Source organism: Macrosteles quadrilineatus, unplaced genomic scaffold (assembly GCF_028750875.1).
Source record: "Macrosteles quadrilineatus isolate MER2022 unplaced genomic scaffold, UCM_ALF_1.0 Scaffold_1__1_contigs__length_201487025, whole genome shotgun sequence".
Lineage (NCBI taxonomy): Eukaryota > Metazoa > Arthropoda > Insecta > Hemiptera > Cicadellidae > Macrosteles > Macrosteles quadrilineatus.
Window position 1 is genome coordinate 170433563 of NW_026542594.1, and position 27773 is coordinate 170461335.

The following is a 27773-nucleotide window of genomic DNA, read 5'->3' on the forward strand; positions in this document are numbered from 1 at the left end:
ATTGGACCTAGTACGAAAATACTAAAAAGATATTTTCAAAATTTCTGATGAAACTATATTTAGTAAAGTTTACCACAACATGTTTTAAACTAGTAAAACCCCCAGTCAAAAATTTGATGATTAGTTTGAACGTTCGAGCGCAGAATAACCTGCTTGCAGTAAATATTCAGGAGTCGCGACGTGAAACTATCACTTTTAAATGAAGAAAGTTGCGTACTTTCACTTTCCCCAAGGCAGGGAATTTTCCCTGCGTCGGTTGGTAGCACTGCAGGCCTTGGATGGACCTTGCGGTAGACGACAGAGTCACCGTGTTCTTTTGATTGCTCTGGAATTGCGGTAGGAGGGGGCGTCACGCTGAATTCCAATCTATCGAGTATTTTGACCACATCACACAATGAAAAATGACCTCTCAGCAGCTAACCTGCTGACTTAGAAATTTCCAGTGGCTTAGTTGGGAGTTTATCCAAAAAGCTTTATTAAAAATTAAATAAAAAAAACAACTTATTGCCCTACTTTAGATCAGCGTTTTATTAGATGGAGTAGTGGCAATATGGGAAGCGTGGGAGAGAGATACCTACTGCCACTGCACTGGCTTTTATGCATAAAGGATTTAACTACCATATAGTGTTTAGTTATTTCTTAGTAGGCCTATTAATAACCAACATTGGAAAATTAACAATGAATCAAAATGTACCGTTTTAGTCTTTTAGAGACCACAAAATAAAAGGTTAACGTTTCTATACCGGTATCGATATTATCTTAGGATGACGATTACCGGGCATTATAGCTGCACTAATAGGACAATTTACTAGTATATAGCTAAACTTTAGAGAGGATAAATAAAGTGACGTTATTTCTTAAATGGTAAGCTCGTCTAGTTTCTGGATTCTATAGAGGCCAAGAAAGCTTGAATATTTTCTATTTTCCCAATTTTAGACATGAATATATAAATCCTGGTTTAACGTGAAACCCACTAACCCACTTCATCTGAAAAGTGAAATACTTAGGCGATGCCTGCGTTCTTTGACTGGCAACTATGAGGTTGTTACACGAAACAGAGTTCAAGCACCGTGCACATTAATGTGCAGAAAAAAACTTCTTGCTCTCGTGAGTCGTAGGTGGGTATTATGTTTGATTTATATACATTGTAAGTTGGTACACAACTAAAAAAATATGGTCCCTCAATTAAAAAAAAATCTAACTTGTTAGTTTCTAGTTCAGTGCAGCCTGTTGTATCCATCAATGTGTGATTATGACTGTATTGTGTTGTCTAGATGTGATGACGTAAGTCCCGTTTTCCGACGCGACCTGACGTCATACTCGGACCTTGACACCTCCACACACACGCACGCACACTCACACTCAATGTCTCAAACGGATACTTGGTTTTCCGTTTCCTGTCTTTAGCAACTGTTAGTCGGCCTCTCGCCTACGTACATATACATAAAAAACTAGTTGTTTCCATGATTCAATGATATGATTGTAACAACCTAGTTCGCTGTAACTGAGGGGTTATAGTGCTCGTTTAGCAATCAAAATAGTTCAATCAATAGTAAAATAGTTAATAGAAAGATAATAATTAGCTTTTAATAGTTCGAAACTGGACCCAGCTGCCCTTGATCATTGGGCTTTTAATACATAAACAACGGTTCTGGCTAAGAACAGCTAATCGGCTACACAGATCATCTCACGTACCCTTCATCATTATTCAGCTTCTAATATGCATGTAAGTGTGCTTTGCCCTGTCTAAAAGAATTGAACTAACGGTATGGCTGCTGAAACTTAATTTAGTGGCTAATCATCACTTTATTGCCATAGTAATGCTTCTTTATAATTAGTACCTTATGAGCTGAATAGCAGTACTGGAAATGCTATCTTAAGCCATTTCAAGCGGAACATGAATGCAGCGTATAGTTAAATGAAGTGAGATGATCTGTGTAGCTTTGTTGTTAACTATGATAATTTTCTCTAGTCTGGATCATAAAAAAACTCAATTATAATAACAAGTTAGTCCTATTCCTGTTTCAAACAATAAAAAAAAAACAGCTGACTATTCTAGGACAAAAAAATGGCCGTCATTAGGCTAGAAGCATAAATTTTAATAGAGTACAATATTCAAATATGTACTGTATAACCAATTCTATTGATCATATAACTAAAAATATATTTTCTTATTATTTGCTTCCTGCTTATAGCAAAATGTAGTAGGCAAATTTTAATAATTCTCTTCTGTAATTGGCCTATCAAAAGGTTATATAGCACAGCAGACAGATGCCTCATTTATCAGTGAAAGTATGGATAGCTTGACCTTGAGGCTAATTTCTCTGTTGTGCTTCCATTTTTGTCAAATAAACTGTGATGTTTCAAAAACAATAATGTGGCAGCCTACTGAATATAAATAAAGGGCAGAAAAAGTTGAATATACAATTAATTGTATTTCAACATAATTATTATACTAAAGAAACACACTTTATAAAATTTTCTAGGATTATAAGCTAATGTAACATAATTTTAGAGGCGTCCATTAACACGTTACGATCACCACATATTTGTGATGTTGCGGACATTATCACAGCCCGAGGTATACATCACACAGACCAACAGACCTTGGGGCCAGTGATGAAGCAAAGTAAAAAACAGTTTTGCCAACTATCATATGAGTCACTAATGATCATATCCAAAGACCAAGTGAGGCACACATGCGACAAACATCCCTGTAGACCACTGCAGAAAATTCAGGGCCTCAGTCTCTGTGTCCCAACCAAGTAAATCTCACCTGAAGCAGTGGCTGTCCCAACGTCCCTTCTATACTGTTAAAGAATTTATGAACTGGAGAAATTTTATTATCTGAAGTACAGGCACAACACAATCTTACCTATTATAACAAAACATTAACTTATTGATTTTGATTAAACGTTTTTCAATCTCTCTCTCTCTCGCTTCAAATAGACCGTTATCAAGATATAATCTTTTTAATAACAATGGACACCGACACAAATATGCGATGTCAGTCTATGGGTGGAAACCGGCAGTCGCAGGTCTATATATGAATGAAAAATTTAATACTATTGTGGTAGAGAACGTGTTAAACATGATATGATCTGCACTTGATCTACTCCCGGTTAATTGAGGTTCTACTGTAGTATTGCTACTTTTGGTTTAAAATGGATAGGTTAAGATTGTTAAGAATATTGGTTAAAATTCAAATAATAGAAAGTAATATAAAATATTTTATTTTAAGTTTTTTACAATTTTAATATAACATAATTAATTCAAGCTGTGAAGTGATACAAAATACATATAACAAATAATTCAACTATACAACTTTCCAGGTAAAAGTTACTAAAATATAATCTATAGACATATGGACGGAAATAGCTAAGTATAAAACAATAAAAACAGTAAAAGAATACATAAAAACTAAAAATCTCAGATCTGCATTCCTTTGATAAATTTGTTTTAGTTAATACCATACAATATTATATCACAATGAATGGATGGAATAAAACCACAAAGATAAAATGATTTTAACAAAAGTTTCAAAAAATCTTACAATACAATTTAAAATACTAATGGAAACTGGTGGAATAATTTAAAGACTTTATCCTAGAGAAGTTTAATCTATAATATGGAAATTGCTAAATAACAAGTAGTTTATTTTTACAAAACATTGAAAAAGTCTTAAATTAAATTTATAATAATACATTTCTATACATACTACAGTACAAAACTATATTGTGCACAAAATTTGTTCTTATAAACTATATTGCCTTGAAACAACATTTCCTAACAAAAAACTTAACTTTTAAGGCACAAAGTAGGTAGTTTTATTTATGTTGGAAAGCTACCCAAAGTGATAAAATTGCACTAAAATGGTTGTACTTTATTTGATTTTAATATAAGAACGGTAGTGATTTTATTAAATTTGCATTACTGTTATGAATAAGATTGAATCTATGAATAAATAGCTGCAACAATGTAAAAAATTTAGGTTTTTTAAGCAGAATTTCTAGATGGAATCACAGGGCTGCGATTTTCATGTGTACTATTACACGGGCCCATGGGCCCGAGAGATAATTAGGCCCCTCTCCCAATCTTAGGGGGGATTTTTCCCATCCTCGCACTCCCAACAAACCTAAAACCACTTGCACCCCTGAGCCCATTTACTATAGCGACCCATTAAGTAAACTCCATAAAGACATCTGATTAAATTTGGTAACAAATTGGTTAATTTTAATTCTAGTAAAAAAAAAAAACTATCACAACTGTTTTATGTCAGTTATGCAAGCCGCAACATTTTAAGCATGCCTAATTAATTGCCTTACAAAAAATAATAAATATAAAAGTTAATGAAAATTTGTTCCTGCTTTCAAATATTACATGTTGTTCATATTGTACACACTTTGTCCATTGTTCTTACAACATATTTGGACTATTTATTTTCTAAGATTGGTTTCTTGCAAGGTTTTGCAACTAAAAATTCTGAAAACCAACCAAAATTTTAGAATCATGTTCTAGATTGGTAAAACCATTGACTTTTAGTCAAAGGTAAAACTAAAGCTTAAGATATGCTTCAAAATATTAAGTCCTAACCTTTTAACATGGAAAACTGGTTGACAAAGCTTAGAAACCAATCCTTTATGACAAAAGTCACACATTCTAACTACTAGGTCAACTAAACTCTTTTCTGTACAATTGAAAATTAAATTTTAAATTAAAAAATCAAGAATACTAAGAGATTTGCTGACAAAGTCTGTAAGGAACGCTTGACTGCAGAATCACACTTAATGTATTACATTATAACCCACAAGGAGAGAGTAATGACGAAAGAACTTAGAGTAAATTGGAATTGTTAGTTGAGATCAGCATGCTGAAAGTGCTTGAATGTAAGAAAATAATAATTTTGCACCACTAATATAAAAACATGTAAATTTTTCAAACAGTAAAAAAAATAAAAATATTAGAAAATGTTTAACAAACATTGACTATTTTGAGGTGCAAACATTTTACTAACATTTTAAAAACTCAATTACAATAGAACTCTAACTATCAATTGGGAACGTATAATATCTTTTGGATCATCAAAAACCCAAATTTTAAATTAAATAGCAGAAGACAGTGACACTAGGCAGTAATTGCCTACGGATAAATACAACACTTAAACAGTCTCGTAGCATAATGAATGCAATTGACACACGTTCAAACATGTAACGAATTACTCTAAGCTGCTAAAATTGCAATGAACTTTTTTGCCAATATTATTAGTTTTGTCTCCTCGAGATGATCCAAATGGTTGGAGTTCTACTGTACTTGTTCACCCCTAGTTTACTGTGTGTCATCATAAGCCTAACAACTGGTCCAGCCAGTATGTGGCAAGTGGAGGCTAGAAACGCCCGATGACTACAGCCAAAACTGCTGTGATGAACGTACAAGTCATCGTCAGCGCGAAGGAAGCCACTTGCGTTTCAGTGCCTGCATGACAGTCGACGAGACGGCGTGCGCGCATGAAGTCTTTGCCAAGGTAGGTCGAGTACCAACGCTCCTCGGGCTTTAGAACAGCTAACTGTTGTGCTGCGTCTTGGAATATCAGGTCGGCGTAGGGTGGAGGGGAGTAGAACATGCTGAAACTGTAAACAACAAAGACAAAATTAGAGATTGTGGTAAATTTCTCAAATGCAATTGTTCACTTGTTGTGCACATGTATGTAGGTCTGTGTATTCAGTACTAGTGTCGTCCGATCTAGGCTTTAAGCTACATTACCAACCTGAAGTCATCTGGGTCCTTCCGGCCGTAGAACTGTTGAGCGTAAATAAAGAGGTTGATGTAGGCCTGCAGTTCTGTCTGATTATAGCCCTCACCTCCTCGTGCCACAAGAGCATTGGCTTTAGCCTTGCCCAGGTTACATCTCTTGTATTCACTCATTAAAGCTCGAGTGCCTATTGACAAAGAATCATACTCATTTAAAACCTATAAATAACGTTTAAATTAACTTACAGTGTGACGGCTATTAACATGTATTCACTAAGCTGGTGGTTACTAAGCTTATACCCACCTCAGTCAGATTTTACGAAGTTTAGTTTATGAGTGTTAGACAAAAACATTAACACATGAGTTACTCTTCCAAACCAATGTAAATGACTAGCCCATTCAAGTATTTAAACATAGTTGAAAGTTTTCCTGTTGTTTTACCAATATTATTCAAGGTGGCTAAATCTAGGAGACACTGCTATCTTTATAAAATTTAAATTTTGGTTAACAGGTTATTTAGCTTTAAACATTCATTTATTTATCTCAAAACAAATTGACAAAAATTGACAAAACTATTAGGCATACTAAATGTCAAGTCTGATCGAAACAAAGGAAATAAATTAGTAAAGTTTGACGCTTTGTCAGTCTTATTTTAAGTCCAAATTTAACAATAAAGATGTTAAAACAAGTCTTGTAGGGATTGTGTATGAAACGTTAGGGAAATATATTAACTTTTCTTAGTCATGTACTGAAAAGTAGCTTTAGCCAGCAGATTGGTTAAGTTGAACAAACCGAAAAACTATTAAATTACCTCAGCTCTATAACAAATCTGTTACCCAGTTGGCTTTCTTTTCATTTAAGTTACCTAGTTTATTGGATTGGCTATAATAAATTTTGTTTGTTACAATACAGTCTTGAATATCTAACTGTAGTATTTTACTAGAGATGGAAGGAAAGCCTTACCGTCAGGACAGAGGAGTTCAAAGTCCTCATTGAGAGCATTACGAGCCCACCACTCCTTCCTCTTGCCGTCCGTGTTCTCCAGGACTGTGGTGTGCTTCACAAAGGCAACATCGCCTCCGCCTTCCACCAGACAACGCAGGGCTCCTGTGGAGACACAACATTCACTATTAACAATTTTTGCTTACCTATGTTTCTTTAATTTTGGTGATAGCTAACTATTTCCAAGATTGGCGAATTATTCAAAAACAACGAATATGAAATAGTTTTTAGAATTGAGGATGAAACCTCGTGTTTCAGGGTTTTAAGGGTTTTTGTTAAGACAGGCTTACCCGAATGGGTACCAAAATTACTAAAACATAGGCCCTATTCTAGTTTTTAGGTATGGAGTAAATTTTTGTGTGTAAGAGTAGACTCACCATTCAGGTAAGAAAGCTACCTTGACAAAAATCCTTAAAACGATATTTAATAGAGGTATCTGAGCATTTTAAATTTAACTACAGTAGAACCCCTCTTATCCGGACTCCTCGGGACCAAGGCCAGTCCCCAGATAACGGTTTTTCCGGTTAAGCCGACATCCCCAAAAACTCGTTTAAACGGACCGTTTTCGGTGTTATTCAACTTAAATTTAGGAGAGCATTGTATTTAGACATGTGATCACTGGTCTCAAATCTTTCCCACGAAAACAGTCGTTTCAGTACCGCCCACTTCCTGATGATTTAGTCTGGTTAAACCAATGTGCTGATAAAAGATGTCCGGTTAAAGAGATGTCATTTCCGTGGAGTGTAGTCCGGTTAAACCGATGTCCGGTTAAAAGGCGTCTGGATAAGAGGGAGTCTACTGTATATTAGTAACATACTGCACAGATACACCTGTAACTTTACAACAGGACTTAGGCGTCAACATACAAATGATTGTATACCGGTACTTCAATGTAACATTTAAAACTTATATTTTGTAGTTGTAATATTTCTTTTGGATTCACTTTAGCCACAAAAGGTAGACCTAATGATATTTATCAAATCTTTAAAATATTCTTATGTAACATGCCCATAATACAAAAGAAATATATTTCTCAGCTAACAACCTGTCTATTCTCCAAAGACACCTCAGCCATTTCACTTCAAACTTACGCACCTGTGTAGCCGTAGTAATCTTCGCTATGGTCTCTCCTGCAATCTCGGAAGCTGGCGCCGTGACACAAGTGACACATGTTCTCGTAAGGCACGCCGGTGTTGTACTCGGTGCTGAGTGCGCCGGGCACACAGCTCTTGCTGAACCACTCGGCGGCCGCTCGCACAGAGTCACAGCCGTAGCTCCGCATCCAGTTGTTGGACAGCAGGTAGGCCATCGGGACAATCCAGCCAGCCGCCGTGTTGATACCAGTGTGACAGGTGTTCTTGCCTACAAACAAGAATTTAAATAACTAATTACCAATAGGTGCCAAAATAAATAATTGTCATACATTTTAAGCTGGTGTTATAATGTATAAAATTAAAAATTGTACTGTTTTATAATGTCAAACCCGAATTGTGTGGTAACAAACTAGCCTACTTCTGTTACACACAACACGACGGGTATAGAGTGCTATGTTTTGGCCCTATAGTGTTTATCTACAATATCTGGACTCTAATTTTTCCGAGTTAAGTAGCTCAACTGATCCCTGAAAAAAACCCAACAAAATTTCTTCAAAATAAAATTAGTAACTTTAAAGCGACTTCTACCACTTCAGTAACCAGCAGACCCCTTGAGTAGTCTTAGATCAAAACTTGTATTTCAACATGCCTTTAGTGTTTATCTACCTATATCTGGACTCTTTTGAGTTAACTAGCTCAACTGATCCTTAAAAAAACCAACAAAACTCCTTCAAAATAAAATGAGTAACTTTAAAGCAACTTCAACCACATCAGTAGCCAAGCCAGCAGACTCCTTGAGTAGTCTTAAATCAAAACTTGTAGCTCAACATGTCTTTTAGTGTTTATCTACAATATGTCATCCTATTTTAAACTGTTGTTCTTGTAACTGCCATCTAGGCCTACTTCTGAAGAAGCCTCTGAAAGAGGCGAAATATCAAGTATTATTATGTGTGTGTTTTATGTGTTCTTTGACTTGTCTGCAACCTTTCATCAGGTGAGTTAGCTGTGTCCTCTCCATCCTATATATTTATTTAATCAAAATAAAATGAGTAACTTTAAAACAACTTCTACTACTTCAGTAACCAGCAGACTCCATGAGTATTCTTAAATCAACCCTTGTAGCTCAAGATGTCTGTAACTGATACAAATTTCATATATATTCAACTACCTCGAGATTCATTCCAATCATTATCATTACCAATACTTCCAAGCGGAATTTGAGATTTGCAATCACCGAAACATTCCTATTTCCTATTTTATTGTCTAAGTTCTGCTCAATTTATGTGCTGTTTGTAAATAAGTACCTATAATTTGACACCACTATGAAAGGTGTACATAATGTTATTACATACAAATAATTACCTTTGAGATATGTGATCTCCGTAGATGCATCTTCTTCTTTAGCAACGGCCACTACATAATAGTCGGGAGATCCTAGGTTGTAAATCTCCGCCATGAATGGTATCAGATCATAGTTCAGACCAGCTGTGTAGACATCACCAGCATCGAACACTGCTACATCAGCATTACTGAAACAATACACAAGTTAAAAAGGTAAGTGTATTTGCCAAAATGTATAAAATAAATGTATTGAGGATTGCCTAATTTTTATGAAAAATATCAGTTGATTAAGACAGTTTTTGATAAAAAAAGCAGTAGTTTCACCACTAGGACTTAAAGTGAAACTTTGATCTGAACTCTGAATCCATGAGGTTGATTGTAAAAAACTTATTTGGTTTTAAAAATGTCATAAAAATTATGTTTTCGTAAAAAAATCTTCAATATTTTACATTCCGACGTAAATTACTCAGAAATGTTATAATTCAACTAGGCCTACATATAACTATATATTTTAAGAAAGATCTTTTATTTCCTGTTGTACAGTATCTTTTTATTTTCTGTTGATGCATTCTATTATTTCCTACATGACAAAAAAATTTGGTAGTTTTTCAGAAAAGAAAATATGTATGTTGAATTTATTTTTTTACAATTTTATTTTTATGAGTATTTAAAAAACGTTGATATTTCTACATAGAAAATCATATTTCACACAACCTTTACTTTTAGATAAAATGTGTAAACAAATTATTTTGTGGTTTTCTTGTGGGTTGCTTTTGAAATTTATAATTTGCATAATCCAAAAATTTGCAAACCTTTTGCTACAACTCCTAAACGCATTGCTAGGGAAAAATTTAGGGATGGACGGGTCCCGAAATTTCGGGAATTTTTCGGGAAAAAAATATTCCCGATTATCGGGACGGGATTACATTTGATTCGGGAATTTTTCGGGACGGGATTTGGTCCGATCGTCGGCGATTTTGCCGCGTCGCGAGTGCCGATAACGCCGCTATTGCGAGCGATAGGTCCCCGAACACCGGAGACGAAGACATTTTGGCGATCGTGCCGTGACCGCGGAATCATAACGACGATCGCGCCGTGACCGTGATTATTGGACCGACGATTGCACCGTGACCGCGAGTCACAATGACGATCGCGCTATGACCGCGGAGTCATACCGACAGTCACGCCGTGACCGCGCAGTCATAACGACGATCGCGTCGTGACAGCGATTCATGGACCGACGATCGCACCATGACCGCGGATTCATACCGATGATCGAGCCGTGACCGCGGATTCATACCGATGATCGAGCCGTGACCGCGGAGTCCTAGCAACGATCGCGCCGTGACCGCGGAGTCCTAGCAACGATCGCGCCGTGACCGCGGAGTCATGCCGACGACCGCGCCGTGATCGCGAGTCATACCGACGATCATGCCGTGACCGCGAGTCATTACGACGATCACCCCGTGACCGCGGAGTGATACCGATGATCGCGCCGTGACCGCGGAGTCATGCCGACGATCGTGCCGTGATCGCGAGTCATACCGACGATCATGCCGTGACCGCGAGTCATTCCGACGATCACACCGTGACCGCAGAGTCATACCGATAATCGAGCCGTGACCGCGGAGTCCTAGCAACGATCGCGCCGTGACCGCGGAGTCATGCCGACGATCGTGCCGTGATCGCGAGTCATACCGACGATCATGCCGTGACCGCGAGTCATGCCGACGATCACCCCGAGACCGCGGAGTCATACCGACGATCACCCCGTGACCGCGCAGTCATAACGACGATCGCGCCGTGACCGCGAAGTCATGCCGACGATCGTGCCGTGATCGCGAGTCATACCGACGATCATGCCGTGACCGCGAGTCCTAGCAACGATCGCGCCGTGACCGCGGAGTCATGCCGACGATCGTGCCGGGATCGCGAGTTGTACCGAAGATCATGCCGTGACCGCGAGTCATATCGACGATCACCCTGTGACCGCGAAGTCATACCGACGATCGTGCCGTGATCGCGGAGTCATACCGATGATCGAGCCGTGACCGCGGAGTCCTAGCAACGATCGCGCCGTGACCGCGGAGTCATGCCGACGATCGTGCCGTGATCGCGAGTCATACCGACGATCATGCCGTGACCGCCAGTCATGCCGACGATCACCCCGAGACCGCGGAGTCATACCGACGATCACCCCGTGACCGCGGAGTCATACCGACGATCGCGCCGTGACCGCGCAGTCATGCCGACGATCGTGCCGTGATCGCGAGTCATACCGACGATCATGCCGTGACCGCGAGTCCTAGCAACGATCGCGCCGTGACTGCGGAGTCATGCCGACGATGGTGCCGGGATCGCGAGTTATACCGAAGATCATGCCGTGACCGCGTGTCATATCGACGATCACCCTGTGACCGCGAAGTCATACCGACGATCGTGCCGTGATCGCGAGTCATACCGACGATAATGCCGTGACTGCGAGTCATACCGACGATCGCGGAGTCATACCGACAATCATCCCGTGACCGTGAGTCATACCGACGATCATGCCGTGACTGCGAGTCATACCGACGATCAGTCATTTCGACTGCGAGTCACAAGTTTCTATAAGTAAATAAATAAAAGTTTCTATAGGTAAGTTTCTATACCTGTAAATTATTACCCATTGTTTTTTGTTTTTTTTATTTTTGTTGATTTTGTATGTCTTTTTTGGTAACTGCAATACTCAAGATTTTCTTTTTATGCACAGAAAAAAATCCCGTCCCGTCCCGTCCCGAAAATCGGGAAGGAAATAAAAATCCCGTCCCGTCCCGTCCCGAACTAAAAATTCAATCCCGTCCATCCCTAGAAAAATTATTTTTATATTATTATATTCTACATTCATTACTGAAACAGAAAATTTATATATGTGTGTACTTATATTCACAAACAAATGTTCTGTGGCTAAATATATGGTACAACTACAAAAGGGCCAAAATATACCCCCCACTGGTGAATAAAATGACCGCCAGATCTAGGTTTAATAACATCTGTGCAGTAGTTACTAAAAAGCTAATAACTGGATAGTTTTATTTGGTTGAAAATAGGACAGTCACTTTTCTCAAAATTGTCTTTAAGAGTTCCAGGATTAAAAAATCCATGGGAGAATTTGTTTTACTTATGGTAAAATTGGATTATTACTTTTTTGTTATTTAAAGCTAGAATTACACCTACAAAATGTGCATAGAGTGGTCTTACTGTAATAACTCAGCATTGAAAGGGGTGAGTATTGTCGTAACTTACCCGTTCTTTATAGCCTGCATACAGTTGATTTGACTGTGTGCCTTGTGGCAAACCATCTCCGGCTTCAGCAACTGGGCTTTTAGAGCCGTCTGTAACCCAAAAAAATCACACAATAAGCACTTATGCTTGGCTTCAACTGGTGATGCTTGGTGAACAATTCATTTCTTCAAATTCTTTCAATGTTTCAAGCTTTTATTATAGCCTAGATGTACAATAATTATTGGACAAGTCGATTTAAGATTACATTGTCATCCAGCAAATTTAGCAAATGAATTTGTTTTCTTTTCAATACTTGTTAGTAGTTAAGTTGTCATATAATAACTGGACAAATATCTAAACAGTTGTAGATGTCTTTGCCAAATTATTAATTATTAACATCTACTGGCCTCTAACTATTATAAATAAATGTCTATGAAGGGAACAGTTAAAATTCAAGTCAAGCTGCATCTATAAGAACAAAAAGAAAAAGAAAAAGAAAAAAAGAAAGAGGAAGTGGTTGGAGATTTCTAGGTATTTGTCCAGTATTGATACATCAGTGCGTATTTTTATATGAAAATGAGTGAACAATGAGTATTGAATAAACAAGATAACCGCTTTGTTACTGACCAAGAACAGCCGGCTCTATTGCCAGGATCGTTTATTAAAAAGCCAAAGAGCATTGACAGGTTAGGTAACACCCCTTAAGAAAACAAGACCGAGCAACTGTACTTGATTACAATGTACAGTTCAAATTTTGGAAAAGAGCAATTAGAAGCTTATAAAGTTTATAAACCCTATCCACTAGAGAGACTTCAAACTAGTGGTAAAATAATTATATAGTTCCTAAACTCTCCAAAGAGATAACATGGTTCTATTTAGTAAAGTGACTCACCCTCATCTTGATGCACTTCTCATGCTCCGGGTCCGATGTGACACACAGAGTCAAGGAGTTGACAGGACACTGCCTCACTCCCAGGATGATGTCCAGGTTGCCACTCAGATATCCAGAGTAAGTCTGCTTACTCTCCTCCAGAGCTCGCAGCTCCACAGCCGAGTCCTGACACAGATACATTCATTTCAGTTTACATTCGTTATCGCTATCCAAAGATTATTTTTTCACATTTGTTACAACTTTAATATTTTAAAAGTCACCACTGTTTTATTGTTATCATTGCTAGTCATGTCACTTTGTCTTAATAATGCCAACTGATTTTTTGTTTTGCTTCATTGTAAAGTCAAGTAATAGATTTAACTCATTTAGGCACTTTTGTTCTTTTTTTCCTTTTGTACCACCATAGACAAATAGAATAAAGACTGTCAAAGGAAGGTTCTGCGATGTGCCACTAGCGTGCTCAGTGTTCGATTCTCTGTCGTCGTCAGACTCCTCACCATATGATACCAGCAGATGCTGCAGCGGTGTGTGCTGTAACTACATGGCACTCCTAGCGGTGGACGCCAGAACTTTTCTTTCTAACCGCAGAACTTTTGTCAATCTATATTTAATTCTTTTTGTCTATGATTTCACTCTATTTATGTTGCTCAGATTTGTATTTTGAGATTGTAAATACTGGAATTGTCAAAGTTGTTTGTTGAGCGGAGCGAGCTCTTATACGTCGACTCTTATGCATTTTGTAATACGCAAACTCCTCCTAGAGGGCTGAATCAATCGTTTTCAAATCTTGCATGGTGACAAAGACCATATCGGTGAGTGCCAACATCTATATGGCGTTAAAAAAGTCTCTCAGGAATCCGCCCCACTGGGTCTCAAAGTTTCAATGTAATCCTTATGGAAGCAGTATTTGACAAATAAACAAAGACATATGATCAGCTATTGACTTTTGAATGCAGTAGATAAAGAAATAGTTGATAGCATTGTTCCACAGATATTAGAACATAAACGGTGGTATGGATCATAAATATAATCAAATGACGACACTAGCTCGAGGTCAGTGACGTAGGAAGTGGTGAAGGAAGTAGTAAAGGTGAGCTGTTCTGGGGGATTGGGATCTGTTTATGACCATTTGATTAAGGTATTTGCAATCCTAAAACGCTATGGGAAGGGAGGAAAACAGGTCCGTGACGTAGGAAATGCTGAAGGGAGTAGTCAATGCGAGCTGTCTGGAGTGTGGAAACTGTTTATGACGATTAGATTAATGTATCTACAAACCTAAAATGCTTTGGGAAGGGAGGAAAACAGGTCCGTGACGTAGGAAAAGGTGAAGGAAGCAGTAAAGGCGAGTTGTCCGGAGTATGGGATCTGTTCATGACCAATAGATTAAGGTATTTTCAATCCAATAATGTTAAGGGAAGAGAGGGAAACAGGTCCGTGACGTAGGAAGTGGTGAAGGAATTAGTAAATGTGAGCTGTCCGGAGTGTGGGACCTGTTTATGATGATTAGACTAATATGGTATATGCAATCCTAAAATGCTATGGAAAGGAAGGGAATCAGGTCGGTGACGTAGGAAGTGGTGAAGGAAGTAGTAGTAGTAGCGAGTTGTTCGGAGTGTGGGATCTGTTTATGACCAATAGATTAAGGTATTTGCAATCCAATAATGCTAAGGGAAGAGAGGGAAACAGGAAATTGGTCTGAGTCGTAGGAAGTGGTGAAGGAAGTAGTCAAGGTGAGCTGTCCGGAGTGTAGGAACTGTTTATGATGATTCGATTAAGGTATCTACAATCTTAATATTCAATGGTAAGAGAGGGAAACAGGTCCGCGACGTAAGAAGAGGTGAAGGAAGTAGTAAGGTGAGCAGTTTGGAGTGGGGGAACTGGAAACCTTAATTCCAGCCTAACCTTGTAGCAGTTAGATTAATGTATCTTCAATCCTAAAATGCTATGAGAAGGGAAGGAAACAGGCCCCACGACGTAGGAGGAGGTGAAGTAAGTAGTAAAGGTGAGCAGTGTTGAGTGCGGGAATGGATTAATGTATCTGCAATGTTAATATGCTATGGGAAGGGACTGTAGACTAAAATGATTACGAAGCACGAATCGATACATATTTCGATACATGGAATCGTTTACAATAGAAATTTACAACTGAGTTGACAACAGCTGATTTTTACTCCATAGAGGCTAAAAACGATTTTTACTCCCTAAAGAGTAAAAATGCTACTTTAGACCCGCAACGCATGCATTAAAAACAACTGTTTTTACTGCAGTATGACAAAACAATGTATAGTCAATGATAATATGAACCCTTAATGACTCCGCTCAATTTTGTGGATGCCTCTGCGAACGCCACCTAGTTTATAATGTACCTGCTTGCTGCTAAATGTATACCTGATATCTTTTCAATTGTTTAATCCTTGTACTAATTTAAATCTTTATATTGTAAACTGGTTTAATCTGTTCATAAACGAATTGAATTGAATTTGCTTCATCTCCTATAGAAGTACCAACATTAGGGGGCACAACAAAGAAATCGATAACATGTAAGGTATTACCGCCAACTGCCTGAGACAGATGTAGGTGATTCAGTTGAGCTCTTTTTTGTCTCCAAATCAACTCAAACGCAATCATCAATCAAATTGAAAAATATTTTGTTGGACTAACTCCTACACATATAATTAATTTCAAATGACCCAATGTATTGTGAAACTCACCAAAAACATAAGGTTATGTTTCAATCCGTATCTAGGTGCAGACTCAAACATGTGGAACTGACGCAGTTGCAGGTTGTTTTGCTGGTTGTTCCATGGAGGGTTGTTGTTGGTTTCCCACGGTTGATTGTTGATGTTACCATCTCTGTAGTTTTGGTCGCTGTCTCTGCCCTGGTTGTTCTTGGGGCTGTAATAGTCTGGTCCGGGTCTCTCAGTTGTGCTGGTAGCCAATGTCAAGTTAAAAGCACCTCCAAAGTTACGCACTGCTTTCTGTTAACAAGACAGATAATCACAATATTGATGAAACTATATGTTTAACATTTAGACAACAATCAGATGAAGACACAACTGAAGATTTATATTTAATTGAGATGTCATATGTCACAGCTTGGGTGTTAAGTTAATTTGTTTCATTAGTCCAGTAGGCTTACCATTTATTAAGTTGAGTCCAACGTATATAGCAAAACTTGTTATTGAAAACGTTTTTACACAAATTAATAAATAACATTTAATTTTGGATGGACTGGGAAAATATGCGGAGTTCTACAAAAGTGAGAAGCACATACTATGAGAAAGGGAGCTAACAATAAGGGCAAACAAGTAGAGCACAACAGTTATTTTTCATAGTGATAGTTGATAGTTATTCGATAATTATTCAAAAGGCGCAAGTATGGGTTGTACGGGAAAAAGAATGTAACAGAATAAAATATGTGGAAATAGGATTTTAATAGCAACAAATCAAAGTGGAATAAAATTAAAAATAAAGAGATCAGAAGATCGACTCTTAAAAAAAGAAGAAAAAGCAAGCTGGTTTAACATGATAATCGGTTTTTATCTGGAATAGTACTGTCACATGAAGATTTAAAAAAAATGATCTGTGATGTTGTGTAGTATTTCTTAAGAATTGGTTCAAAATTGAAAATTGACAAACTTTATTGATTTAATGATTAAAAAAATATTTCCAATGGTTTTTAATTGTTTTCTGTGTCTTGTGACCTTGTTTTGGCCGATTTACACCAGATAATGGATCATCTGTCGGTTTTTATGTGGAATTAACTAGCAGAATTGTAACCATCACTTGGACAGGGTTGGTACTGATTTTGGAATATGAAATTCCCTGACTTTTCCAGGTTTTCCAGATTGATACTATACTTTTTCCAGGTATACCGTAAGACGATATTGAATAGTCAGAATCAAGTATTATTAGAAAAATGTAGGCCTAAATAGTTTTCTCATAAAACCAATAAGAAAAGAATTAAACATCTGGAATCTGGAAAATTAAGAGTACCAACTAACTTAACCTCACACTTTATGTTCTACTTGGCCTTGACTTGACACTAGCAGATAGACGATACGGTGCTTCTGATACTGATATATATCGCTATTTTTTGTTTGCGATATCATAGGCTTATATCGGAAGAAACATGTGATATTGGAAAAATAACTACCACCATGTTGTACCAGAGACAAAAAGTAGTACCTACCAAACTAAACTATTAAATGTTTCAACTAACAGGATAAATTTTTTTATTAACTCCTCTAAGTGCAGTTTTTTTTAGTTTATTAAAGGTTGAATCAGTATTGGTATAAATTCAATGAGGAATTGTATTCAGTATCGTATTGAAATTGAAACGATGAATGTAGGCCTATCCTTCCGCGCATCGCGGTACTAGCAGTGTTTCCATACGTGGGATTATTATCCCGAAAACAGGATTTTTAGAGCATGAGCGGGATTTGAAGGGGATGTGGGATAAAACAGGAGTTTTGGCTATGACGTCCGTTTTTATTTACTATGCTTTATTTTAGTGAAAAACTAGCCTCAATCGAAAAAATTACCTTAACAAAATATAATAGCAATGTTAAAACAACTATTTAAAAACAATATGTCTAATTTAACACTCAGAATTTAACATCAAAAATCTTAAGGGATTAAACGGGATTTCTTAACCCAGTGACCGGGATTATGTTCTTTTGGTCGTGTAGAAACACTGGGAGCTCGGTGCGTTCAATTAAAGCCAGTAATCAGAGGGTGATGATAGAATGTCTGTTGATGTTCGATGTTTTTTATATCGATGGTAGGTTCCCGATGTTTTTGTTGTTTTCGTCAAACATCGATGTTTTTGACCAAGTATTGAGACGTAGATGCAAAATGTAGCATATCTGTAAAAAATGTAGTCTTTCAAGAGAAATTCCAGATTTTTTCCAAAATTCCCTGACTTTTCCAGACCAACAAAATTCCCTGACATTTCCAGGTTTTCCCTGACCGTACCAACCCTGTTGGATCCAACAGACTCAGAAAACCCCGTTACTGAAACTAAGGGGATAGTACTCGTCCGCTCACAATTAAGAACTTCTGGTAGCGTGTCCGTTGCTTGTTGCTCTTGGCTGAAGTGGTGACCACTGCGTGGCTTGGCACTGTGCCCCAGTTGCAGTTCTTGAAGTCATCAACAGGATGCCGGCTACCGTCTTTACACAGCAGCTCGAAATTGTCCTTTGTTTGTCCCACTGAAGCATAAATGTGTCAAACATGATGCAGTATGGTCACAACAAACCACTTGAGAGTTTTCTTAGTGTCACAATGAGTAGACGACTAGACAAGAATAAAGTGTCAACAGCTATTGGATGAAACTGAATAGTAAACCAAAAATTATATGATATAAGTAAGCTTTTTTTTAAACAATAGATAATATTCACTCTTTCTTAATTTGTATAAAAAAGACATTTAATTTTTACATAGGAATATCCAGAAACAGATAGCATTACAGGTTATCATAGCACTTTGATCTCCCTAGTGGGCTGGAGTTGAAGTTAAATTATAAAAGAGGTTCTAGAGGTTTGTCAGGAAAAGAGGCCAACAAGTAGGCAAAACTCTTCAGTACCCCTCCCAACAACAACATTGCCTTAAAATTCCCAGGAATCAGTGACATCACCAACATTAGTAAAATCTGCTAGAAAACTATTTAAAAAAAATGTACAAATAAGAATCTTGACAGATAAGAAACATTGGCATATGGAGTCAGTATTGCACTGTTTTGTATTTCATGTTGTTTAGTTCCCATAAATATATGCTACATAAACGTTAAAATTCAAGGATGATATGGTTTTAGAAAATTTACTATTGAAGGCCAGCACCCTTTTTTTTTGTAAAATACATCTTCATGAAACGTCTAAAACTCTTGTAAGGTTTAAATGAAACCTCCCTAATAAGACAATTTAATTTTAAGACTACATTTGGAGTTAGAGACATTAAGACAAAACTATGGTTGATTTTCAATAATCTCACATTTTTGGAACTGGAAAGGTTTAGAATTACCAAAAATGTTGGATTACCAAAAATGTGAGAACAATTTAATTTATCTATTAGCTAAGAAATGTTAACTCATGAGGTCCATGAGGATTTATTTTGTACTCCTGGACTAAGGGGGCACATTTCACAAATATAGATTATTGATTGAAAAAATATTTGTTTTAGCTTATTGACTCTCTTGTGTACAGCTGAATTTCAAAGGCCTATATGATTATATAACCCATATTTAAATTCAGTTTGCGTACCTGTATTGCACATGTTTAAAGCTAAAAAATGTCTTGATGCAATCAAGTTCAATTGATGAATATTCTAACAACGCACAGTAATATTAAAGTAAAGGTCAGATTAAAGTAAGAAAGGACCATGTGGCTTTAACTTTGCCGGCTAATATAAAGAATTTTAGATTTAATTTTTCCTTCATATACCTAAAATTAATTTTCCCATTAATCACTAGGCCTACAAACTATTCACTGCAAGGATATGGGAATCTGGATGGACAATGTGAATGGAAAGACACAAGACTCTTGCACAACTAACCACAAATTCTATACATAAGCTGATAGACAATTCATGAATTCAAGGCTGTGCGAATAGTTCAAAAAACATATAGAATCTGAATCTTTTTAGAGATTCGATTTGGATTCAAGAACGAATCTACTGTTTCTAAATGGATTCAGATTCGGAATCGATATTCAAATTTCCTTGAAATAGATCCGAGTCGGGATTCGATATTCAAATTTAACACATTCCGATTCAATATAATTTTCATTATCTGATTTTGATTTGAAATATTTGGTCCAGCATTCGATCCGTGTTCGATAACGGCTGTAAATTTGAGATTCGGATTCGACCCAGATTCGACTCGGGATTTATTAAAATATTCGGATTCGATAAAATCTGTACGGTTATAATTTGGATTTCGAACCAAAATTTATGGATTCGCACACCCCTGATTGAATAACCTAAAGTACACTACTAGACTATACATCAGAATATGGAGGGTCAATCATAACGAGCCTTTGACAACCTCTTACCAAAGTTCAGATTGTTTGCCGTCATTTCCATGACAGTTGTGTGTTTCAAGAAGGCGATCTCCCCCACCTCCACTAGACACTTGAAGGCACCTTCGAAGCCAGCGTAGGGATCAGCGGGCGTACATCTCTCCCCTGGCACTCTGCCGATACACAGCCTACAGAGCTTGTCAGAGTTATCCCCTGCAAAAATACTTCTATTGTGTTTCAAGTCATAATGTCGTACTTTCCTCTGATTGTAATGAAAGAGTAAGGCAAATACTATATAAATAAAGCAAAAGGCTAAGTTAAGTAATCCTATAACATTAAAGGGGTGAGTGGCTGGCCTAGTGGTTAGCGTCTTAGGTGTAAGAGGGACGGGTCCAATTGTTTGGTTGGACCGCTTTCTCCCTAAAGCGTTTAATCTAACTTTGAATTTAATTTTAAATGCTACTAGCGTAGGAAAAAAAATTGAGTCTACATGAGCACACTCAAAAGTAACGCAAAACAAATGACCAAACAAGTATTTGAGTCTTCTTGTAAGATCCCATGACAATTCCTTTAACATTATTAGTGCGGAGGACATGTTTAAACATGAAAGTTGCATTTATTTCAATGCTAAGCAATAGCGGGAATTCCCGTCATCAGCACTCAACGTGTTAATTATAAATGGAAAAACTTTACATAGCCTAAATTAAAGGTTAATTAAAATGTGGAATATAACAACATTAACAACTATTATTACCGATGGGATTGTTTTTGTCGATGAGCGAATTGACAGCACAACTCGGGCCGAAGAAGTTGATAGCGTTTTTGACATGGTTGTTGCAATCAATTATATCCAGACCTCCATTTCTCATAAGCTAAAACATTAATAATACAACATTACATGAAGAAATACAGTTTTTAGTCCTCTATGACCATAGAAACTGAAATGTAAATCGATCCAGTGTCTAGGTGTTACTAGCCGGGCCACCTAAGGTCATAGCTTTGTATTCCATTAGAGGGAAATTTGGTAAAAGAACAGTTGAAAGAAGTACACAACTATTTAAATATTCCAAAAGGAAAATGTAGGATTAAACCCTGGATATGGATGTAGTCTATTATGCAGTCATTATTTACATTGTTTTAAAAGCAATAATTCGTCATGAAAATATTAGTCTGATTATAAGGAAACTTAAATTTCCAGAGGAATCACCATCAACTGTCTAAAATGTTAATAGCCGCAGTTACACCAAAGACTTCCACTAAGTTTTCCACAAGTTGCTTTTCCTACAAAATACAGCAACTTTATTGTCTCCCACTAGTGAAGAGACAAGTCTTCCACTAAATTTTGGTTTCCCGCGGAATGACAGTAGGATCAAAGAAAGTTGACAACTTAAATAGGAAGATTAGTTGCTACCCGCTTAGCGCAAGCAGCTTGTAGAAAACTAGTGGAGAACTGTCCCCCCCTACACACCCCAGACGTGACATCGGGCAGTAGCATCTCCTCAGCTTGCCGCACCTTAGAAAAATATTCTACAAATTGCTCAAATTTGTTAAAGAACATCTTTTAGTTGTAAACTTTTGATTGTCAACTTTGGTGTAAGTGCGCTTTTAAGTTATAGGGTTTAAGTCTCCTTAGACCCTATAAACAAATAAATCCCATTAAAACAGTGCAAGTGCAGAGGGTCATTTGAATGTGACAAGATAAAAAAAACCATAATCAAATGTAGGTCAGATGTTCTATAGCTAGCAGAGCATTTGGCATCATGCATTTTATTTTAGGTCGTAACACTAAATGTCATCATCATGGAGGCACGGCTGAAATAGCCTATGTGATTGGTGAATGGGAATTCTATCTTTAGGACCCGGTTTCAAATCCCACCAATCACCAATAGTGTCAATCTATATTGTGTGGTTCGGGATATCCCTTTTCAGCTATAGGTCCATGTATTGAGAGAAAAAAAGCCCACACATCAGGCAAGGAGTACTCTGTCCACTAAAAGCCATACAATATAGGCCTACAGTAGTTTTAACGATTTTATTAAAATTACAGGAAGCTAAGCTATCTGAAAAATACAGGACTTTGTAATGTCTTATGTTCTGTTATTGGCAAATGTTGCAAGCATTCACAAATAGTGAAAATATCTTAATAACATAAAAGGGTCTAAATAGGTTAGATAAATTCTTTCATTTTAAATTGTCTTTTTTAAAATTGTCTAGAAAAGTTGCTATGTGTAATATGGGCCTCATTGTTTAACACGTTTGCTGCGGCACGTCAAATGGCAGGCGTATCCCCAGTGCGGCACAGCCCGCAGTGTCGAACAAACCCGATTGCCGCGTGTGATTGGCTTTCCAATTTCGGTCTGACAAATAGCAAATAACGTGCGGGGATGTCCTGCTGTACGACGAGAGTCGACGTAGTTCGCTAAAAACCCAAAGATAGCAACACTGCTTGGAACGTAGCCGGTCCCATTGGAATTGTATTGCCAAATGGAGGGAAAAAGACGGGACAAAAAGTTGATTTTTAAGCTTGCCAGACGGGAATTTTACGGGGAAATTTACTACTAACCTACACCACAACGAAATGCATGTCACACACTACACGCTAACATGGTATAGGTCCGCTTTCGACCGACGCTAGAGCAAAAACGAATATATACAAAAGGCATTGCCGAGCGTTCCCGATAGGGTATGAACTCACCGTACGGGGGCCGAGCACCGTACCCGATCAGGAATTGCCCCGCACTCAACATTTTAATGATATTTGTAGGTCTACTGAGACTTACCTCATGTATGGGTATGATCCAGCCAGCAAGAGAACCAACTCCAGGGAAGCATACTTTCTTGCCTCTTATTTGCCTTATGTTGGAAACATCTGTCAACGTGCCTTTTTTAATAACAGCTGTTGAGTAGTAAAACTTAGATCCTCCTTCGTAAACCTAAAATAAAATAAAAGTTTACAAACATAGATGGTTTGGACATAAAAAAAAATTATAGGTGTAGGCTATCATGAAAACTCCATTGCTATAACTTTCTAAAGTCAAATAAATAACAGTACAGTGCAATAAGACCTAAACCTCAACATCCAAAGGGAAAGCTAACTGTAGACTTGAAACTGTTCCATATAACTTTGACCTAGTCCTTGTAATGTATGGTAATAAAAAGTTAGGCCTACACTATTTTGAGCATCAGGGGGAGGGGGGTAAAGAGGGAAAATAAGTTTTGTTTTGTTTTATTAAATGTCTGCTATGAAATTTCTCCGCGGCTCAGCGCAGTACTTGTTGTTAACAAGATGTTGTGCCAAACACTGCCAAATCAAAGCAGATACGAAAATGGAGGTAAATTATTCCCAAACTTAATTTTACCAAAAACAAACCTTAGTAAAAAAACTTGCATTTTATAATTATGTGGAAAAAAATGTTGCACCTAGGTGACCATACCGTTGGAGGTTGGCCACACTGAACGTCTTAGACTTCTTAAAACCTGTCAGGACAAAAATGAAACTAGTTTGTTAAAGTCTCAATACCAGCAGACTAATTGAAGACTCACCTCTTGCATGATGGGTATCAAGCTGTGGTATCGTCCTCCGATGAACACATCTCCCGCATCCAATGTGGTAACATGTGCCTTCTCCTGGTCTAGAAGGAACATGCACTCTTCTTTGTTGAATCCCTAAAGGACAAGGAGCAATAATATTGCTTAAGAAAATTTACTGATATTATGTTTAAAAATATTCATCATTGATATACTAGTTTTCTAATTAGGCTTGACATTATGTTATAGCCTAAATAAAAAATTTACTTTTCCAGAGCACTATTTTTTTATTTCAATTTAAAAAGAATTACAATTATTTAGCCAAGACTTTGCCGGGGTAGCGGAATTTTATCCCCCTGAGCGAAACTGACGTAACAACCTAGGGGGTAAAATTCCTGCCGCGACCTTTTGCGTTGCACAACATCAGTTTAGTAAATTAAAGGTGGAATTAAACGTAGCCACCATATTTTCTAGTTTATTAGCGAATTTCCCTATAGGGAAGTAGCTATTACCGTAGGTCTCATGGTAAGACCTAAGCCCGGGACCGATTTACTTTTTCATTTTGATGTCCCCAGAGGCCGAAAACACCATTCGTTCAAATTTTTATATATCTATATATAGAGATATATATATATATATATATATATATATATATATATGTGTGTGTGTCCATCCGCACGATAACTTGAGTAATTTTTGTCCGATTTTGATAAAATTTGGTTTGAAGGTGTAAGGCGGGATAAACTTGAATGAGTTCGCGAACCAGCATGATCGGACTATGGGAACGGGGGTTTATGGGGGGTTTTATGGGGTAAAAATAGGTTTTTCCCATTTTTGACCCTAAAAACACAAAATTTCACAATTTCTTTCTAAACCATTTTGTAGAGCTTAAAAAAACAAATAATTTAGTATATTGAAGCGTTATTATGCGCCTAATTGTTACGGAGAAAATTCAAAAAAATTGTAATTTTAAAATTCCCATGTTATTCTTATGGAGAATAAGTCAACTGTTGTAGTTTGGTTGTTTATGAACATATTTTGATAAAAGTTGGAAAATACTTATAATTTCTTACTAAACCACAGTACCTTTTAATATTCTACATAAAAAAAAACTTTTTTACCCTCCCTGTTGCAGCAAACCTAAGTACCTACTCGTTAAACTAATTCTATTTAAATAGGAAATAAATGTGCTATTTTTATGGAGGCATTTTAGTGTAAATCCAATCAGGTTAATGGAAATTCGCTAAGTCTGCAGGTTTGCTGCGGCGGGGGTATTTTATTATTAAGTAGGTAGCCTAACTTACAAGAATTTGTATATGTAACCTCAACTAATGAAACAGTTGTGCGTCTTTATTTTAAGATTAGAGTTTGGGGATTTGATTTTTGGGGCAATCTATTGGTTTTAATATGTAGGCATATTTGTGAGTTTACATGGTAGGCCTATGTAAACTCACAGAGTCCTAGCCGATATGAATGAAATTTGTTTCGAATATTTCTCTGGCAATTTATTATAGGCCTACTCAAAATTCAAAAGTGAAACCTGTTTACTTAGTTGAGGTTACGAATAAATTATGATAGGCCTACTTGAAAATAAAGTTTTTACTAGGCCTATTCAATCAAAACTGAAATAATACAATTAATTATTCTCGCTAATTTCTAACTGCAACGAGGGGGTAAAAATCTGGGCCGTACATCTTCAGTTGCCTAAACGCTAGTTATATGGACAGCGGGTAAAATTTCGCCTGCAAACAAGGTTACTTCGTCATAGTAATGTCAGCTCTGCTCAGGGGATAAAATTCCAGAAGGATAAAATTCCGGCAACCTGTTAAGAGCTGTGGGCAAACCTTAGTTAAAAAATTACTTCTATCTTAACCTTTTGTACCATATCAAAATATTAGGCCTATTATAAATTTGTAAACTAACATAAGGGGAAAACAAATGGTTTTTATAAATTTATATCACACAACTTACGTACTGTAACAAGCCAAATTTTAATGGGTTGTTACAATATTTTCACCGTCATCCCATATTCGTCGATTTAAATATTTTCTTCAAACCCCTGAAATTTCGTCACAAACTGGTTTAAGTTATGCCAATGTTATTGTTAAGTTATAGGTAGACAAAAGAGCTAACTTGTGCAGTATGTAGTCTAACTACTGTATTCTTTTTTTACGTTAGGTATATTTAAAGAACCACATTATTCTCTTTAATATTTACACTCTGTTGCGAAGCACGGGCAGAACAACTAGTTTCTATGCATCAATAAACTTAAGAATACGTTACTTAGTTACATACAGTAAATTACAGTTTTGAGGCTAACAAAACCTTACCTGAATACATTGCAAATCAAGATAATCTGGTCCTAGAAAATTTTTCTCCTTTTTCACAGCTACTGAGAAGTTTTGACATTTAAACATTTCTTCTTGTGATATAACACACCAGATAATTTTATCATCACCCATATCAACCACAGCATTTTGGGCTGAAAAAGACAAAATAAGTTAAACATGCCCTGTCCATTATTTGGGTTGCCAAATGAGTGTGTTATCTAGGTTCTAGCTTTCTATTTAGAAGGGGGTGGGCTGTTAGGCCTAAGTTTATAGGTACCAAGGAGCTTCAAACGATTGCAAAATCGTTTCACATCCCAGTCTGCAATAGGCTACTTAAACAGTTTAACTTAGGCCTACCTTCTAAGTCCAGACACATAATGAATGCCTGCATTCTACCAATCAGTGTTATTTACAGTAAATTCATTATTTGAGGTTATCTTGTATGCATTGTTCTTATAATGATGTTGTTTCCAGTCTTTTTTCACGATCTTTGTACTGGCTGGTCATTTGTCGTAAAGACAAGCTGTATTTTCTTCTGTACAAACTTCTCTGTATTTTCTGGTAAAAATGGTGTATCCATCAATAAATAAATAAATAGGAACATTTTTTGAACTTTGTTTCAAAAGATGCAGGTCTAAAGGCAAGTTGCTAGGCCTACTTTAATCTTATCACCATCTTCATGCCACCTTTTAAGTTAGGCCTCAGTTAAGTTACCGGTACGTTCAATTGTATTTCAAAACATTCTTCGTGATGATTGACCACATTGGATGTCTCCCACACCCCAACCGAAACCCACCAGTTCCATAGTGAGTTGGGGTTAAGTAATAAAAGGTCTCAGCACCAAAAAAGTCAATTACAAACTTACTTAACAAAGTTGTTTTGTAGAAGAGTTTAGTAGTTAACTACATATAATAGTTACAGATTTCAAGCTAGAACATTAAACCGGGTCTTGGTGGTAAACAAGTAACTTGGGCCTACATAAACATTATTTGATCTAGCCTAGGGCCTGAAGGCAAGATGCCAAATCAGCCTAATTCAATAGTAAATATTCCACACTCCTTGCTGTTTATATCCATCTCAATGATTGATAACTGATACCAAAATTTTACCAACAGTTTTAACGTTGCAACACAGAGGCTGATTCAATCCTAGCCTAATTAACTTAGGTAGGCCTAACTGCCTATTTTTACCAATTTTAACACGCCTAGGTTAAGGCCCCTGCTAGGTCTACCTCAAGAATTTGTATTTAAATAAAATAAAATTAAAAGCAAATGAATAACAATGTTGTTAATAAACCAAGTTTGCAATAAATAGGATTTGGCTTGGGTGAAGTAGGCGTGTCCTTTTTGGTTATAGGCCTACCTAGTAAACTTAAAGGCTTACCGTGACATGAATATAAAATGCACAAGGTTGCTCCCAGTATAAACAAAACTATGAAATTCTTTTCCATATTTGTTACTTAGTACGTTAGTTTGGTGAACAATACAATTAATTTTAAGATTATCCTATTTGAAATTCCATCACAAATACAAAAACAAATAACTAACTGACGTCCATG

The 27773-nt window shown here is 37.0% G+C and overlaps 1 protein-coding gene across 1 annotated transcript; it reads right to left on the minus strand.

Moving 5' to 3' along the window:
* Positions 1 to 3282: 3282 nt before the first annotated feature.
* Positions 3283 to 27773, minus strand: LOC128989807 (melanotransferrin). The gene is made up of 15 exons (XM_054411867.1): positions 27599 to 27773; positions 26216 to 26367; positions 23901 to 24023; positions 23138 to 23290; positions 21112 to 21229; positions 20391 to 20570; positions 18391 to 18554; positions 16053 to 16319; positions 13342 to 13506; positions 12471 to 12559; positions 9207 to 9373; positions 7846 to 8112; positions 6712 to 6855; positions 5765 to 5936; positions 3283 to 5627 (listed from the first exon to the last, which is right to left on the minus strand). Exons 1-15 carry the CDS (start codon positions 27663 to 27665, stop codon positions 5384 to 5386), a joined length of 2472 nt encoding a protein of 823 aa, XP_054267842.1. The 5' UTR covers positions 27666 to 27773; the 3' UTR covers positions 3283 to 5383.

Coding starts and splice junctions, on each gene's coding strand:
- LOC128989807 (XM_054411867.1), bottom strand. CDS start 27,665: ATGGAAAAGAATTTCATAGTTTTGTTTATACTGGGAGCAACCTTGTGC. Junction 24,024..26,215: donor TTGATTTGCAATGTATTCAG/GTAAGGTTTTGT, acceptor CTTGTCCTTTAG/GGATTCAACAAAGAAGAGTG. Junction 18,555..20,390: donor GGCAAACAATCTGAACTTTG/GTAAGAGGTTGT, acceptor TTTATGCTTCAG/TGGGACAAACAAAGGACAAT.